At 36.9% G+C, this 16,361-nt stretch overlaps 1 protein-coding gene across 4 annotated transcripts in view; it reads left to right on the top strand.

Annotated features, from left to right (window-relative positions):
- The window catches only part of NSD3 (nuclear receptor binding SET domain protein 3), a 94,347-nt gene that overhangs the window by 40,985 nt on the left and 37,001 nt on the right, over positions 1-16,361 (top strand). For all 4 annotated transcript variants that reach the window (XM_057697651.1, XM_057697650.1, XM_057697649.1 and 1 more), the window contains exons 3-8: positions 1,535-1,606; positions 2,053-2,215; positions 8,318-8,472; positions 9,962-10,477; positions 12,176-12,302; positions 15,778-15,878. In XM_057697651.1, coding sequence (XP_057553634.1) covers positions 1,535-1,606; positions 2,053-2,215; positions 8,318-8,472; positions 9,962-10,477; positions 12,176-12,302; positions 15,778-15,878 — 1,134 coding nt within the window. The remainder of the gene's footprint in view (positions 1-1,534; positions 1,607-2,052; positions 2,216-8,317; positions 8,473-9,961; positions 10,478-12,175; positions 12,303-15,777; positions 15,879-16,361) is intronic.

Raw genomic sequence — 16,361 nt, 5'->3', positions numbered from 1 at the left:
AGCTGTGAGCGCTCTGAGGTCAGAATCACATCTGTCTGTTTCACCGTTGTACCCCCAGCTTCTGGAACAGGCCTGGCAGGTTGTGGGCACTGTTGAATGAATGACTGCTCTCTGGGGTTTGTGTGTATAAGTCTGGCTTATCATTCCCTAACAATTTTTACAGTTTCTTTTATTTAATAAAACTTTGTTTTTGTAGCAGCGTCTTAAACGTCTTGAATTAATTGAATGAGAACTTTAAGTAACTTCTAAAATTAGCCATAGTTTTTAAGTGGAATTAAATTAATGGATATATCCTTCTTTTTTTAAGCCATCTAAATTAAATTCTGTTCCTTGACAAGTAAGAAGAGTTTTTAAATCTTTTAAATTATGAAGTAATTTGCTTTTCACAGAAAACTCAAATAATACACAAGTATAGACCTTCCCTCACTATTTCCCTAATCTCCTTCCTGAAAGATAACTATTCTTATCAATCTGTTGTACAGTGTATCAGATATTTTTCAAGTCATATACAGACTTTTAAAATAAAAAGTAGAAAGATGTTGACAGGTGTGGGTTCCTGACATGAAATAATGTAGTTACCACCTCCTGCTTAGATTTTCTCACTTTGTGTAGTTCTGCAGGATAGGTTCCTAAAATATAATTGCTAAATTGAAGAGTTTACATATTTTTAATTTTGATAGATACTTCCAAATTGCCTCCTCAAGGGAATGTAGAAATCAACTTTTAAATAACATATTTGTGGGTTTTATGACTAGTAAAGTAATTTGATGTTTATTATAGGCAGTTTGACAAACATAGAAAACCACATCCAAAAAAAAAAAGCAATCACTTATTCCATGACCTGGTGGTATCCTTCTCGTCTTTTTTTTCTGTACACATAAAAATTATTTTTCCAAGATTGGAATCACATTATACAAACTGCTTTGCAATTTGCTGTTTTCAAATAACATTGTTATTTTTCCATGTCACTGAAAAATTTATATTATTCCACTATCTAGTTGTACTACATTTTATTTAACTAATTCTGTACTTTTGGACATCTAGACTAATGTCTATTTCTGATATTTGCTCTTGTGACTGTCAGTGGTGTGCATATCTGTGTGTGTGTGTGTGTGTATCAGTGCTTTTCCAGTATACATTTTTAGAAGTGGATTTGCTGGGTCAGAATCTGCAAATTTAAGGCTTTTCATACATAGTACCAAATTGCTCTCTAGAAGAATTCCAAGTTACATCTTACTAGCAATCTCAGAGTGCCCATTTTTCTGCATTCTGATAGGTTAAAAAAAATGAAAATCAACAAATTAAGAAATTAAGTTGTAAAAATGATAAAGTAAGAAATGGGAGCCATAGCTTTGGTGTAGAATGGACAAAGGATGTTGAGACACAGCATCATGTACTGCGTAAGCTGTATTCCTCCTCCTTACGTTATGCAGTTAATAAATGTCCTTTATTCCCTTTGCTGTTTAGTTTCCTTTGACTCTTTTTTGCGTGTTGCTGTTCTTTGGTTTGCTGCCATTTTATTCTTTTCACCTAGAGACCAAATGAGAGGGTTGACACTGTATCAGAAAAACCAAGAGAAGATGCAGTACTGAAAGAGGAGCTCCCGGTGAGTGGCTTTAGTGAATACTGTCTAACCAAACATGGTGTGAGAAGGTGGAAGCAGAGTGATTAGGTTAGAACACACGTAGCACGTGTTAATACTTCAGAAGTTATACTGAAATAAATCTTGGAGTTGGTTTAAGAGGTGGATATTTTTAGCGAATTATTTTCCTTTTCAAAACTAGGACCACTTTTTAATAGATGTGAATTTTCAAGATGCATTATCAGTAATTTGGCAACAGAAACCATCAATCCTATTTTCAATATTTGGGGTGGGGTTTATTAATTCCTTTCCTCCTCTCTTCTTCCCTTTTGCCAGATATGGATGGCAGGCATCAGAGAAAAGCATGAGTGAAGATAAAATTTCCATGGTTAGCATGTTTGATGTATTTTGTACATTCTTTTTAAACATTCTTTTCTGCTGATGAAGTTTTTTATGACCTTTTCCTTTAGGTTCAGCCAATGTTACCATCTGTTCCAACAACAGAAGTGTCTGCTGGTGTTAAGTTCCAGGTTGGCGATCTTGTTTGGTCTAAGGTGGGAACCTATCCTTGGTGGCCTTGTATGGTTTCAAGTGATCCCCAACTCGAGGTTCACACCAAAATTAACACAAGAGGTAAGAAAAGGCATAAATGGATATTAAGTAAAAAGTCAGGGCAAAAAAGTGAATCTTAAGTGTTGTTTATGAATATAGAAATACATACCTGATAGTATAATCTGACACCAAAAAACACTTAGCAATATCAGTTTTTAATGAGCAGTGAAATAAATACAGTCGTCTTAACTGCCAGAGAGTTTCTGCAACTGACATAGTCCTTGAATTCCCTCAGAACACCCTGCGTTTGTTTTATTTCTTTCACACTTCTTTTTTTTTTTATAAAACTTTAATCTGACTGACCTCTCATATGAATGCCAAAAGCAAGCAGACCAATAAATAATGAGATGTCATATATGAGCTTAATAGACATTTGCGCCAAGCTTTCTTTGAACAGTTTTTATTTCATCTTTGATTCCTGTGGGTAGTAATTTTTTACTTAGGTGCTTTTCATTCTAAGTTTTGCAAGATGCTTTTTTCCTCCTTCACTCCATTTTGTTGTTGTTGGGGTGGGGGGGCGGGGAGGGTTTCGTTTGTTTTTAATTAAAAAAATTTTTTCACTCCATTTTTGAATCTGTAAATTTACTGGAACATCCTTGTAAATTCAATATGATATAGAAGTTTGAAGCTAGCTACATGGCATAGAATCCTACCTTAGAAACGTTAATAAATGTTAAGTAAGAAAACATGTGTTCTAACTTTACTCCTTTTCCAGGGTTTGACCAAAACCTGTAGATTAGGTTCCTGAGATTCTAGCATTTGGAATGGGCTTCCTTAGTAGCAAGAGGAAGGTTGGAGTTTGGAATTTATTTCTGGATATTGGTTTTGTGAACTCACTCATCGAGTCCCTTATTGTCTGTGACAACCTTGCATCTGTTTCTTTTTCTCTCATTTTAAACTTTCTATCTCAGTCCCTATTCAACTGTTATGAGGAGGAAAAGTGTCTGGCAAGTCAGATTTGTGATGGGATCTGCCATATTTGTAACTCTTGTGCTACCCAGATACAGAAGGCAGTCATCTTGTCACCGTAATCTGCTGATTATAGGTTGGGGTGACTGAAGCATCAGTGGGACAGAAGTTTAAAAAAAAACCCAACATAGTTGAATGTCCACTTCTGTGCAAGACAGTGTTAAGCAGTTCTCTTGTAGGCCTTCCTTGGCGGTCCAGTGGTTAAGACACCGTGCTTCCAATGCAGGAGGCTCAGGTTCCTTTCCTGGTTGGGGAACTAAGATCACACATGCTGCACAGTGTGGCCAAAAAAAAAATTCTCTTGTATGTTTTCTCAAGCAGTCCTCATAGCAGCAACGCTCTGAAGTAGGAACTATTATCCTTGTGTTTCAGATCTGTAAATAGAGTCTCAAAGAAATCTTATTCCATAACATCCACTCTTAACCACTACTGTATAATAAAGGGAAAGTAATTGAATTCCCCTACTCATAATTTACAGAGGTTGGGGGAGGCAGTCCTAGTTCCTTCATTTATATAGTAAGGGTGTTGGACTATTAATCTCTGAAGTACCTTGCATGTTTAATAATCTATGATTCTTGAATGGGAGAAGAAAGGGACAGGATTTCCCAAGAGGGACAAGCCTTCTTAGATAAAACAACACAGAGTGCTCTAAGATATTACATCACGTAAGAGTTGTGGTTCTTCAGTTCTCTCCCGTTAGAAAAGCATCCTTTTGAGACTATATGAAGAATTTCACATTTAATTACTCTATGAAAACTTACTAATTTCAGCTTATTTTCTGGGATACAAATGAAAGCACAATTTATGCCTCATCTTGTATTTCAAAGGAAGTATTTATTTTATGAATTAATCTGATCTGGTCCTCCCTACTTTAGTGCTGGGAAAACTGATTTTGTTTGTATTGTTGAGGAAACCAAAATCTGAGAATTTAGGTTTGAAAAATGTGCATTCTGATAATATTTTAAATTTTCTCTTTTCTGCAGTAGTTTTTAACTTCTAGAGATATGATTTACATACCATAAGATTCACTCTTTTAAAGTGTGCAGTTTAGTGACGTTTAGCACACTTACAGAGTTGTGTGGCCATCATCACAGTCTAATGTTATAACTTTATTCACCAACCCAAAAAAGAAATCCTGTATCCATTAGCAGTCACTCCTCATTCCACTCTTCCACCCCCAGCCCTAAGCAGCAACTAACTACTTTCTGTCTGCATATACATATTTGCCTTTCTGGACATTTCATGCAATAGGTGGCCTTTTATGTCTCGTTTCTTTCACTTAGCATCATGTTTAGAGGTTCATCTGTGTTGTGGCATGTATCAGTACTTTGTCTCTTTTTATTGCCAAATAATATTTCATTGCATGGCTGTGCAGTGCAGTTTTAATTGAAGTCGGGTTTTTTGACATTTTTTCTGAAAACCAGAAATACGGTATACAACTTGATTTTGTTGATTATGTTCCACACATGGTACCTGTGAAGCATTTTGTGTTGCTTATTATCTAAAGTACTTTGTAAAATTTATCTTGAATTTTCTATAGTAATCATTGGTTTCCATATTGTTATTAGTCAGTACTGTTATTAGTCAGATTCTCAGCATTGGAAAACGTATTTAACGGTTTTCACACGTAAAGATATAATTCTTTGAAGAGCACATTGAAAGATGTTTGGATCACATGTCTATTTTTAGTTGTATTTCATTATTTAGCTCTCATTTTAAGTTTAAAAGTTAAAAAGGAAATGTTCTTTCTGCTTATGACAATACAGAATTGGTCAGAACCCAAAGCTGTCCATAGTCTCATCCTCCAGATACATAATTACTGTGAAGAATTTGGGAGTAATTCAGGGACTTCCCAGGTGGTCTAGTGGTTAGGACTTGTTCTTTCACTGCTGAGGGCCTAGTTCAATCCCTGGTTGGGGAACTAAGATCCCACAAGCCACATGGTGCAGCCGAAAAAAAAAAGAGAGAGAGACACAGAGGAAAAGAAAAGAGTTTGGGAGTAATTCTTTTTCTCTTTGTGTATTGTAATTAATAGATATGAAAATAAAGATTTTTAACTGAGATGTGAATGGTATCACATTATACCTATTGTAACGTTTAGTCCCAATATATTTTTTAAAATTTAAAACTGGAGAATTTTAGCTGTATTACTTTTGTTATATAAAAATGTTTCCTCCACATTTTTCTATTGGAAATTTAACTCATTTTTCAGAGACAGATGTTCTTGTTTCTCCAGCTTTCAGGTCTTTGGGTTTTTATTTCACTCTTATTTTTACAGTTTTCCAGCCAGCAGGAAACAAAGTGCCGGCAAAGAGACAAACTGTTTGATTTGTTTCATCTGTAGTAAATGATTTAATGGAGGAAGAAGTTGGAAATAAAGGTTAAAATGATATGTTATCTGTGAGTTTTAGTTTTCATGTTTTTAACTGTAACTCAAAGTCTTTTGGGATTATCCGTTTGGTTCTAAATATGTAACTGTGACTTTTTTTCTTTTTTTTTTGGACTTTTTTTATTGGAATATAATTGTTTTACAATGTTGTATTAGTTTGTGCTGTGCAATGAGGTGAGTCAGCTATATGTATACATATAGCCAACTTTTGGAAACAGATTATGTCCTGTGTTCTTTTAAGCTGTACCCATCACTCTGTCCTCCAAAGTCACGTATTAGGTTAGGCTATATTCTGTTTTTGTCCTCCAAAACCCTTGGACTTTTAATAAACCTTTGATTAATTATAATCAAATTCATGCTGGGCTCTTCTCAGATTAGATGATATGGAAAACCAAGTTGTGTGTGTTTCTCTTTTCTCATAGGCTGTCTTACATATGAAATTTTAATTTGGTTTAAAAATAATTCCTTAAATAATCTGCTGTTAATGTCAAAAAATTTTTTTAAATTTCAAATCCAGGGTATAATACATTTCATATAGCTGCGTCAGTGAGTTTAAGCTCATACCCATCCTTTCTGTCAGGATCTGCTTGTTGTCCTTCTATCCCTGCCTGAACTGTCTTGGATTCACCAAGAGGACCAGTTTCTACATTTCTCTATTGACCTGAGACATTTTCTTTACAGCAGTGATTTTCAAACTATTACTGGTAAAGGACCAGTTTTTTGCTCTTTTAAAAAAAATTTCCAGTCCACCATGGATCAGTACTTCTGTAAAATATGGTAAAATTAACTATTAGAGAAATGAAAGGCCACCCCTTCCAAAAAAAAACAAAAACACAGTACAGGATCCCTGATCATGGGCCTAGATGTCATGCAATGTCAAATGATCATAGTTTCTAAATGCTCACTCTTACCTTCTTTGCTTGTTTTGTGGCCGGCCGGCTGGCTTGCCCTGGGAACCACCTCTCAGAGCTGCACCACTAGAGAGCAGCGGTTCTCAGATGTTTGGCTCCCAAGACCCCTTTTACTCTTAAAACTTGAGGACTGTAAACACTTTTGTTTACATAGGTTATATCTATTACCATTTATGTTAATTTAGAAATTAAAGCTGAGAAAAATTTAAAATATTTACCAATTCATTTAAAAAAAACCTACTATATGTTATATTATTCTATTTTTAGGAAAAATATTTTCTCAAGCAAAAAAATTGAGAAGAATGGTATTTTTACATTTTTGCAAATCTCTTTAATATCTGGCTCAACTGAAGACACTAGATTCTCGTATCTGCTTCTACATTCAGTATGTTATGGTTTGTTGTTTTGGTTGAAGAAAATGAAGATAATCTGGCCTCACACAGATGTGTAGTTAGAAAAGGGAAGAGTACTTTAATAGCCTTTTCAGATAATTGTGGCTATATTTCTTTAGTGTTACACCAAAACTTGGCAAGTGGTGGGTTGGTTGCAATATGGAATCTGTAATCCTATCAGTAAACTTTTTGTACTTTGTTACATTAAAATCCATCCGTTCTGTCTTACACTTTGAATGGATCATTTGCCTTTTATGACTTTGTAACATCCTACGTTGGCAGGTTAGAAAATATCGCATGCAATAGCTTCCAAATGTTGACACGTTCCTTTATAGATAGTTTTAAAAATCACATTTATTAAGTCACCGCTTATTTCATCAGAAAATTCTTTGATTATTGGGAAGTTGGAAGACGCATGGGGGCAGATATAATTTTCCAATATTCTGATTTTTCTTGAAAGATTAGATTTTATTATTGGCAACAAATACTATCAGTTGTTTTCCTTGAAGTGACAGACTTGCTTGTTCACTTTTGAGAAAATATCTGCCAAATTCTCAAGTTCAAATAACCATAGTTTTTCTCTCAGTCATTCTTTCAAGGAAAAATGCTGTTCTGTGAAGAAGTGGCCAGTCGGCTGTGCAGTTCAGTCACAGAAGTACTTTCCCTCAAGACAGCCGTCATCCCTGCAGCTCGCAGAAGTGCTTTATGCCCCCTTCCCATTCATCATGTGGAACGTTAGGAAGACGTGTGTTCAGAGTTTGAGATTTAGTAAAATTAATAATTTTTCCTGCTTCATCAAGGACATTAGGTAAAACTGGCCTTTTTTTTTTTTTTTTTTTTTCCCATAAACTGCCAGTGTATGGCTGTGGAGGATACGGCACTAGTATAATTCGGTGTCACTCACTGCCTTTATTTGTGCTGAGATGCCAGCAGTTGGACTCACCGTGGCTCTTGCCGTATTAAGTGCAAATGTCAACATCGTGAAAAAGACACCATCTTGGTGTTATCATGAAGATGGTTTTGACCTCACAGAACCCCTGGGAGAGTCTCAGTAGCCTCTCCTCCTCCCCTGGGTCTGTACGCTGCACTTTTATGTCATTCGAAAAGCAGTTTGATCAACACTTGGTTTTTATAAGTCCAAGAAACTCTGCCTTTTTTTGAAGGAAAAATTATTTATTTACGCCCAGATTTGTTTGTTACCAAGGTAACAAATCTTATAATTAGCAGAATTTCTATTTTTTTTTCCTCTTAAGACTTGCTCTGCTAATTCTGATCATTTGGGGTGATTTTTACAGTAACAGTCGTGTCAGTTGGTAGATGTTGGATTACATCTTCGGGACAGTCCCCGAATTACGAGTGTTAATAGGAATAAACTAGGGAACCTGGCTTAGGTCCACGTTTTTGGCAAAGTGGATGAGGCTGCATATGCTCTGAAATGGCTAATAAGAATTTTTACTTACAGGTGCCCGGGAGTATCACGTCCAGTTTTTTAGCAACCAGCCAGAGAGGGCATGGGTTCATGAAAAGCGGGTCCGAGAGTATAAAGGTCACAAACAGTATGAAGAACTACTGGCCGAGGCGACCAGACAAGCCAGCAATCACTCTGAGAAGCAGAAGGTGACTGACGACATAGCAACATGGTCAATTGAATGTGGATTCTAAAGGACTTAATAATTTAGTAGAGCTTTTCATACTTGATTTCAGGCAGTTAGAATGATTTATTTTAGTCCTCCAGGTTCAATTTTAATAATTTATTGTGTCAATAAGTTTTATATGTCATTTAAACAGCATTATAGTTCCATTGACAACTTTATCTGCTTAGTAAAATTTCGGATTCTATTTTGAATTGGATTCAAATGTACATAATCTACTAGATGCTAGTGAAATGTGGATTTTGTCAGAGATTTTTGTTCATTTTCCTATTTCAGCATCTTTCCCTAATTCCCCTTCATTCTTATTTAGCAAAATTGTTTTGTGAAAGGAAAGTTTTTAAAATATTTAGTACTTACTCTGAGACAGGCACTCTTAAGCATTTTATATATGTATTAGTCCATTTAATCTTCATTACAACTTCAGTGAGGTAGATACTATTGTTTCTATTTCTGCAGATGAAGAAATTGAGGCACAGAAAGCTTAAGTAGCTGGTTCAACCAAGGTCACACTAGTGATGGACCCAAATATGTTTGACGTGGTGGTGGACATGTTAGAATTTTGACATGAACTCTAGATAACCTGTCTGGTCAAGATTTTTAAACTCAACTAATTTAGTGTGGACCTCTGGTGATTCAGAAATTTGTCATATTTTCACACTAAGCTAAATATTGTCACAGAGGACTTTGATTACTTTTATCAGACTTAACATTTTACAGATTTAAGTATCAGTGTTTGACATATACTACACCATCTCCTGGTTTCATTAGCTAATTTCTGGCTGCCTCAGTCTAACCCCCTGGATAATTCCTAATTGCTTTGGTCATCACACGTACCTTTATTCAAAATTTTCTTGTCTGTCTTGCCAATCCAAAGTCCTCTGATCGGGACTGTGGAAATTGTGATTCAGGTTTTATTTTTCCTCTCATACGTTCCTGCTTTCCTGTGTCTCGTCAGCTCCCATGTGTTCCTTGGGGCTCTCCTCCTCTCTGCATTCTGCCCCAGACTGGCCGCTCAGCTCCACATGCTGGCTCTCTGCCCCTTGCTTAGCTTCGTCATGGTCTCCGTGGCATCCCTGAGCTTTAGGGGTTGGTCTTCAATGGTGGTGTTTTATTGGCCACTGAAAAAAGTCATTCCTGTAACCTCTCTTCTCTCTGCCATCATCATTGCTAGCTTTTTATGAGTATGATGTGAGGAGGATGACTCCCTCCTGGAGGGGCCTGTCCAGCAGAGTGGGCGACAGAGAAGGGTTTACTGTAAAAGAGCGTGGACCAGGTGTCCTCGACAGTAGCACCCAGCCACCAAAGTTACAGAGCAGAACATTTCCTTTACTTGAAGACCCTGAAGATGTTTATGCACCTGGAAAGATGATAAGACCACATGGGAAATACGTATTGGTTTCAGTGTCCCCGTTAGATGAAAGTGTGTCCCATGATGCCTCTATCTTTCTTCACAGATTCGGAAACCCCGGCCTCAGCGAGAACGTGCTCAGTGGGACATCGGCATTGCCCACGCAGAGAAAGCATTGAAAATGACCCGGGAGGAGAGAATCGAACAGTATACTTTTATCTATATTGATAAACAGCCCGAGGAGGCTTTATCCCAAACAAAAAAGAATGTTGCCTCCAAAGCTGAAGTGAAAAAACCCCGAAGACCAAGATCAGTGCTGAATACTCAGCCAGAACAGACCAACGCAGGCGAGGCGGCCTCCTCCCCATCAGGTACTGAAATTCGGAGACACAGCCAGAGGCGGCACACGAGCGTGGAAGAGGACGAACCACCTCCCGTTAAAGTGGCCTGGAAAACGGCAGCAGCGAGGAAATCCTTACCAGCTTCCATCACAATGCACAAAGGGAGCCTGGATTTGCAGAAGTGTAACATGTCTCCAGTTGTGAAAATCGAACAAGTGTTTGCTCTTCAGAATGCTACAGGAGATGGGAAATTTATCGATCAGTTTGTTTATTCAACGAAGGTACCGCCTTTTTTTCGTGGGTTTATTGGGGCAACCTAGGTATCTAGTAAGTAGCCAACCTTGGCATTGAAAAAAAAAACCCAAATGACACAAGGTCATAATTTAAATATCCTTTGTATTCACTGCACTTGAAATGTACAGTCAGTTTACTCTGTTTAAGATGGGGGCAAAAAAGACATAGGCAGAAAAGCTCTGTGTTTCTTTTTTTTCCCCCTCTTTTGTAATATCCCCATCTGTACTAGATTAATCTTGAGCTGTGCAGCCAAAATTGAGCTCAGCTTCCTAAAATCATGGGAAAAAACTGGGCATTTTGCCTGTTTCTAATTTGTATGGTTAGTTTTTCCTCGTTGCAACGTATGCTTGTTATTAAATCATTTCTGCCAGTTATCTGAGTTAACGGTTGTAATCATGGTACCTGCTCATCTGTTTGGTTGCACCTGCAATTCTGGTTGGCTCATGTTGACCTGAGATATCTAATGCATTTTAGAGAAAGACCAGAACTGTGTTTGTTCTCTCACAGTGAGCTGTGGTGATAGCTCGTGTAATGGGGTGAGAGCAGCCTCTTCAAATGGAATGCCTCCCTCAGCCAGCCCGGGGCCTCCATTTAGGGCACTTATACTTTAGCTTTAAGACCTTAAAACTCTTTTAGAACATGTGTAGTTTTTATTCCATACACCTCTTCAGTACCCTCCCAGCCCACACCACAACTGTGGGCTTGTGAATTCACTTTAGTGGCACCTCGTGGATGTGTGTTACTTTTAAAGAAGTTTATGCTTGTTTCCTAATGTTGTCATATGCACATTAATTAATTATAGGTACGCCTCATCAGTGGTATATTTTCCTAAAGAAAAGCGTAAGGGTCCTCTGCTCACCTGTTTCTGCCTATAGATTCAACTGATTTCAGTAAGGCAGAGCTCCTTGAAAAAACCCAAGTTATAGTCCCCACTCAGTTCTGTTGGCAGCTTTGACTAGCAAGTAAATACTTTGCATCTTTTTTGAATGCGAATTGTCTTCATTCTTGGAGCTGGTTTTCATCTGCTTTTGGATGTACAAATCAAACATTGTCACCCCCTCCAAAGAGTGCTATTTAAATGAAGTTCGAGATAAAACTGACCTTTTAAAAATGAAGGCTTTGAAAAATACATACACTATATTTGTAAATCACTCCTTTATTTCACTACATCAAAAGTACCTCAAATGAGACAGAACCGTAATTGCACCTGCCTTCTGTCTGCTCCAGACTGTTTATTGGGTGCACATTTTGGTCATACTTCTGTAACCTAAGGACATTCTTGTCTTTCAAAGACGTGTTGACATTTTTATCTGTGTGGTAGTGTACTTTACCACCTGGAAGTGACTCTTACTGTTCTCTTACTGTGATATGGGTAAAAGGAGATACTATTCAGACCAGAAAATACTTTGGTTTTGACGGAAAAGTAGATGATACGGGTTTATTTCTCAGTGACATTCATCATCAGGACTTAGAAAGTAGGTTTCCCCCCACATAACCTCGTACATTGTAGAATACATCCTGATGACTTGATACAATTGTTCTGATAATGGCTAAGATAATAAATGAACTGCAGTCAAAGAACATATAAAACTTAAGCACGTTATGGTGGTCTTAAGGCATCTTTATAAGCCAGTGGTGCCATTTGCCTGGTAATCACCTGTTTTTTAATCTGCCTTATTTTGAAGGGAATTGGTAACAAAACAGAAATAAGTGTCAGGGGACAAGACAGACTTATAATTTCTACACCAAACCAGAGGAATGAAAAGGCAACTCAGAACCTGTCATCTCCTGAAGCAGCATCTGGTCCTGCAGGTGGGTATGAATGTAGAATACATTCCCATTTGAGATCTTGGTTCTGCTTGGCCATCACATGGCAGCTATGTTGCTAAGAAACCTTTAGATATCAAAACCAAACCATACTTTAAAAAATCAAATTGTAAAAGCAGTTATTTCAATAGGAAAGAATGGTTTAGGGTCCAGAGAACTTTATTGATCGTAACAGTAACAGTTACTTTTCCTACAGGAATTTAATAGGACGATTCTATAGTGAGGAGAGTATAATTATGAAATCTGTACATATCTGACTAGATACACCATTTGATGATCTCTCTGCATGAGAATAACAGCTTTAATTTTCCAGCACTATTAACACATTCTTACTGTTTCCTCCTTTGTCCCCTAATGGACACAAATTGGTGGATACCCACGATCTTTGCATTATTCTCAGGTGTGCTGGGTGTCAGCAGCTGAGGGGCTCGGGCCCAGCTCTCCTATTATAATCTCCGATGAACAGATACCATGAATTGAAAATCAGGCTACATTATTCTCGCTCAAAGGAGAAATGCCTATATTCAGTAAGATTGTGCCTTTGCAGTAGGCAAAGTGATTTTTATTGAGACTGACTTACTAAGGATCTTATATTATGAGTGTCTGGTGAGTTTGGTTTATATAACAGTACTACTGCTGCATACAGCTGTTGAGAAGAGTTAGGTGTCTACTAGGTTGGTCATTTGAAATCTTAGGAGAAAGGAGTTTTTTCACTTTGTTCTTTTAAAATTTTTTTGGAATATAAGAAGGGACCACATAATTTTCTAGAAGGATTAAAGTCTTGAGACCTGAGATAGTAATCTTGGATCAATAGTAACTCAGGCAAACCTGTAATTGAGTGGTACTAAGGGGTAGGTATTTTTGTGAAGGAAATTTTGAGTAAGATTCTTCTTCTTATAAAAGCTAAATAAAAACAGTCATTTTCAGGAAAGACGGAGGGCTGCTTTTCTTTAAAAAAAAAAAAAGTGATGGGGGCTGCAGGACACGGGGAGACGGTGGCATTGGTGGGACTTTATCCGACAGTGAGCTGGGGAGGGAAGCCGCAGTGAAGTAAGCAGGGAGTAGCAAAGTCCAGAACCAGACTTGCAGCCTGTGTCACTTCACAGTGCGGCATAAAAGATGAAATTATAGTGCAGCGACGAATAGTGGACTTAGAAGGTTTTGCATTAATTAGCCATAATTGAAAATGTTACCTTCTTTGAAACCAGAAGACTCTCTTGGCCTCCCCGCTCTGTAGTTAGATCTATCAGTTTTGTCATCTTTCTTTACACAAAACTATTAGAAATTTGTCTGAATGTAAGTAAGATACTTAGACTAGGGGGATCATTATTTAAACATCTGCTTTCTCTGAACTAGGGAGAGAGTAAATTCTTCATAGGATATTAGATTGATCTTAAATATTAAACTTTTAATGGAGCTTGTTTTTTGTTTCCCCCTCAGCTAACTGAACATTTTATCTTCATGTAGTGTTTTCATTTCAATCTAAGTTCTGCTGTAAATTTTCTTCTTTACCTTTTTTTAAGTGAAAGCTAAAGTGGAATGTTATAATTCTTTGTGTTGAGGAAAAGCCCAGTTCCTTCCTTAGGCAGACATATGTAATTAGATTGTAAATTAACGTTGCGGCCTTAGTTTAGGGATGAACTCTTTAAGGCTTTGACCTTGGTTTAAAGTTGGTTACCAGTGGTAGTTGAGAAGCATATTTTGTCTTTTGAAATGACCATTTTGCTCCTTGTGAAAATAACTTCAGTAGTTGAAAAATCAGAAAGGAGACCTGATCTCCCTTCAGAAACCAGTTGCACCATCATCTCATTTGGTGTTACCTACTCAGGGAGGATTCTCAGCCTTTTCTTAGTAAATCTAGGCGCTACATAGAATGTGTGGCCCTGCTACATTTCTGTGGTTTGAGGAGTTGTGTCTGCATTTATACCAGATTTCTAAGCTATTTTCCAAATCCAGAAATGCTCACTTCTCCTCTCTTAGAACATAAACATAATATGTGTTAGTGTTTTTAAATGTAGTAGGATGTATGTTTTTCGGGTGGCTTTCAGAATAATTTTAAGGAATCATCACGTGGCCTTATCTTTGAGACAGATCAAATATCATTTGCCCTTGTTAGAACGATTATGTCGTCATTCTCAAAACAAGTAAAGTTTTTTGTTTGTTTTAAGCAGTTTTGTTTTCATTCTCCTCTTCCCCGATAGGTACTTAAATATTGATGGCTATACTGAAATGTGGATCCCTGGAATACTCAGGTGTCTGTGAGGGTAGGATAGCTGTTGTTTTAGCATTTTCATCGGTGTAAGGAAAACAGTGCGAGTAAAGGACACCATTGTGTGACTTCTTTTAGAAATGAAACACAGCTCAGAAACCATGCATTATCATCAAACTACAATACATTATCATCAAAATACATTATCATCAAACTCCTTCCCCCTCCCCCCAAAAGTAGTGGAATCCTTCTTTGTTTTGGCTTTGAACAAAGGTTGAGGAAAGCCGTTTCCATATAGACAAGAACAGTGAAACCAGAAAATATACAGATGATATGGAACACTTTATTGAGGTAGCTTCTGCAAGGTGATTATTATCTAGCAAGGACCATTTGGGTGGTCCAAGCACTGAAAAGGTGGAGAACAGCTGTGCTGAAGGTGTCGTTCCTTCTTAGGGTGATAGAGTGAATCCTTCTGTGATTCATTCCTGACTTAGTGTTCTTTCACCTGGTGACCTTCACTCTAAGTTTTATCCTTTCCAAAATGGGGTCCATGTGAGTTTTCTTTCAGATAATTTTGCGGTTTAAAAAATCTTCATAGTCTCTTTTTTTTCCCACCATTTAATATTAAAAAGCTTGATAGTTTGTTTCAACTAGTTTTCCATGACTAATTATTTTTAAAGTATACAATTCCCTTGATAGTCAAATTAATGATTCAGTTTTGGTCACATTTTTATACCTTTCCTGCTTTTTTCCCTTTGGTTATTAATAATATAACAACAGCAAAACCAGCACCCAGCACTGTTAAGCATTTTACGTGTAGAATTAATTTATTTGTTAAAATGCAAAATACGTAGTACTGATTGAGTTTTGAACCATTACTTCTTAATGTCAGCTGAGAATAAGATCATTTTCATCCATCCCCTCAATCCCTTCATCCCTTCGATTATTATTACCTAAATGTGTTTACCTGCTGTTTTAATTTGACTTTATAATTTTTTTAAAAATCCAGTCTCTCTTTATCTGTACAGTTTAGGGTCCTTTATGAATCATAGTCTCAACCTATCAGCATTTACAGTTTGATCTGTACAATTTTTTATGTACTCCCAAGTGTTTAATAGTTTTTTAATGATTTATAATCAAAAGACCTAAAGTAATGGATAAGGAAAGGAAGGAATTTGGTCAGATCTTAATTACTTAAATGTCAAGGCATCCTCAAGTGAGTTTTTATTGTTTGTTTAAATTATCTTTTAGGCTCAGTAGAGAAGAAGCAACAGAGAAGATCAATTAGAACTCGGTCTGAATCAGAGAAATCCACGGAGGTTGTGCCAAAGAAGAAGATCAAAAAGGAGCAGGTTGGCTTCCTACATGTAGAGAGTTAAAGCGTTGTATTTGTAGATGCCATGGCTTATCCTGTATCTTAAAAGAAAGAGAAACTTCCCCCACACTGGGTTTCCTTTTTGGACTATCTAATGCTTCTGTCCTAGTGAATTCCAGTGCCCAGTTCTGATACAGGCATCCCTGTGATTCTGCTTCAAGCATTTTCACAGAAAACAGTCAGGCTTCAAGAGATGGGAAGCCAGTGGTACAAGACTTTTAAAGAATTCCTCACATTTATTTTGAAATTTCAGTTATGGGCAAAATGATTTCATGTTTTCATGAATTTTATGTGGAACCATCGAGTTCCTTTTTTTTTTTTTTTTTAATTTTTGGTTTAAGCTGCTGGTATGTATTATTTTTATTTTTTAAACAAATCAAATTAATTTAACTATAAGAGTTTTATATGAGAAACAGATAATCATAGATGATCTGGTTCTTCTGTTGGTATCACAGATTTT

The sequence above is a fragment of the Hippopotamus amphibius genome, chromosome 10 (assembly GCF_030028045.1).
Source record: "Hippopotamus amphibius kiboko isolate mHipAmp2 chromosome 10, mHipAmp2.hap2, whole genome shotgun sequence".
Taxonomy (NCBI): domain Eukaryota; kingdom Metazoa; phylum Chordata; class Mammalia; order Artiodactyla; family Hippopotamidae; genus Hippopotamus; species Hippopotamus amphibius.
The sequence above is the reverse complement of the archived record's forward strand: the minus strand, read 5'-3'. Positions and strand labels throughout refer to the sequence as shown.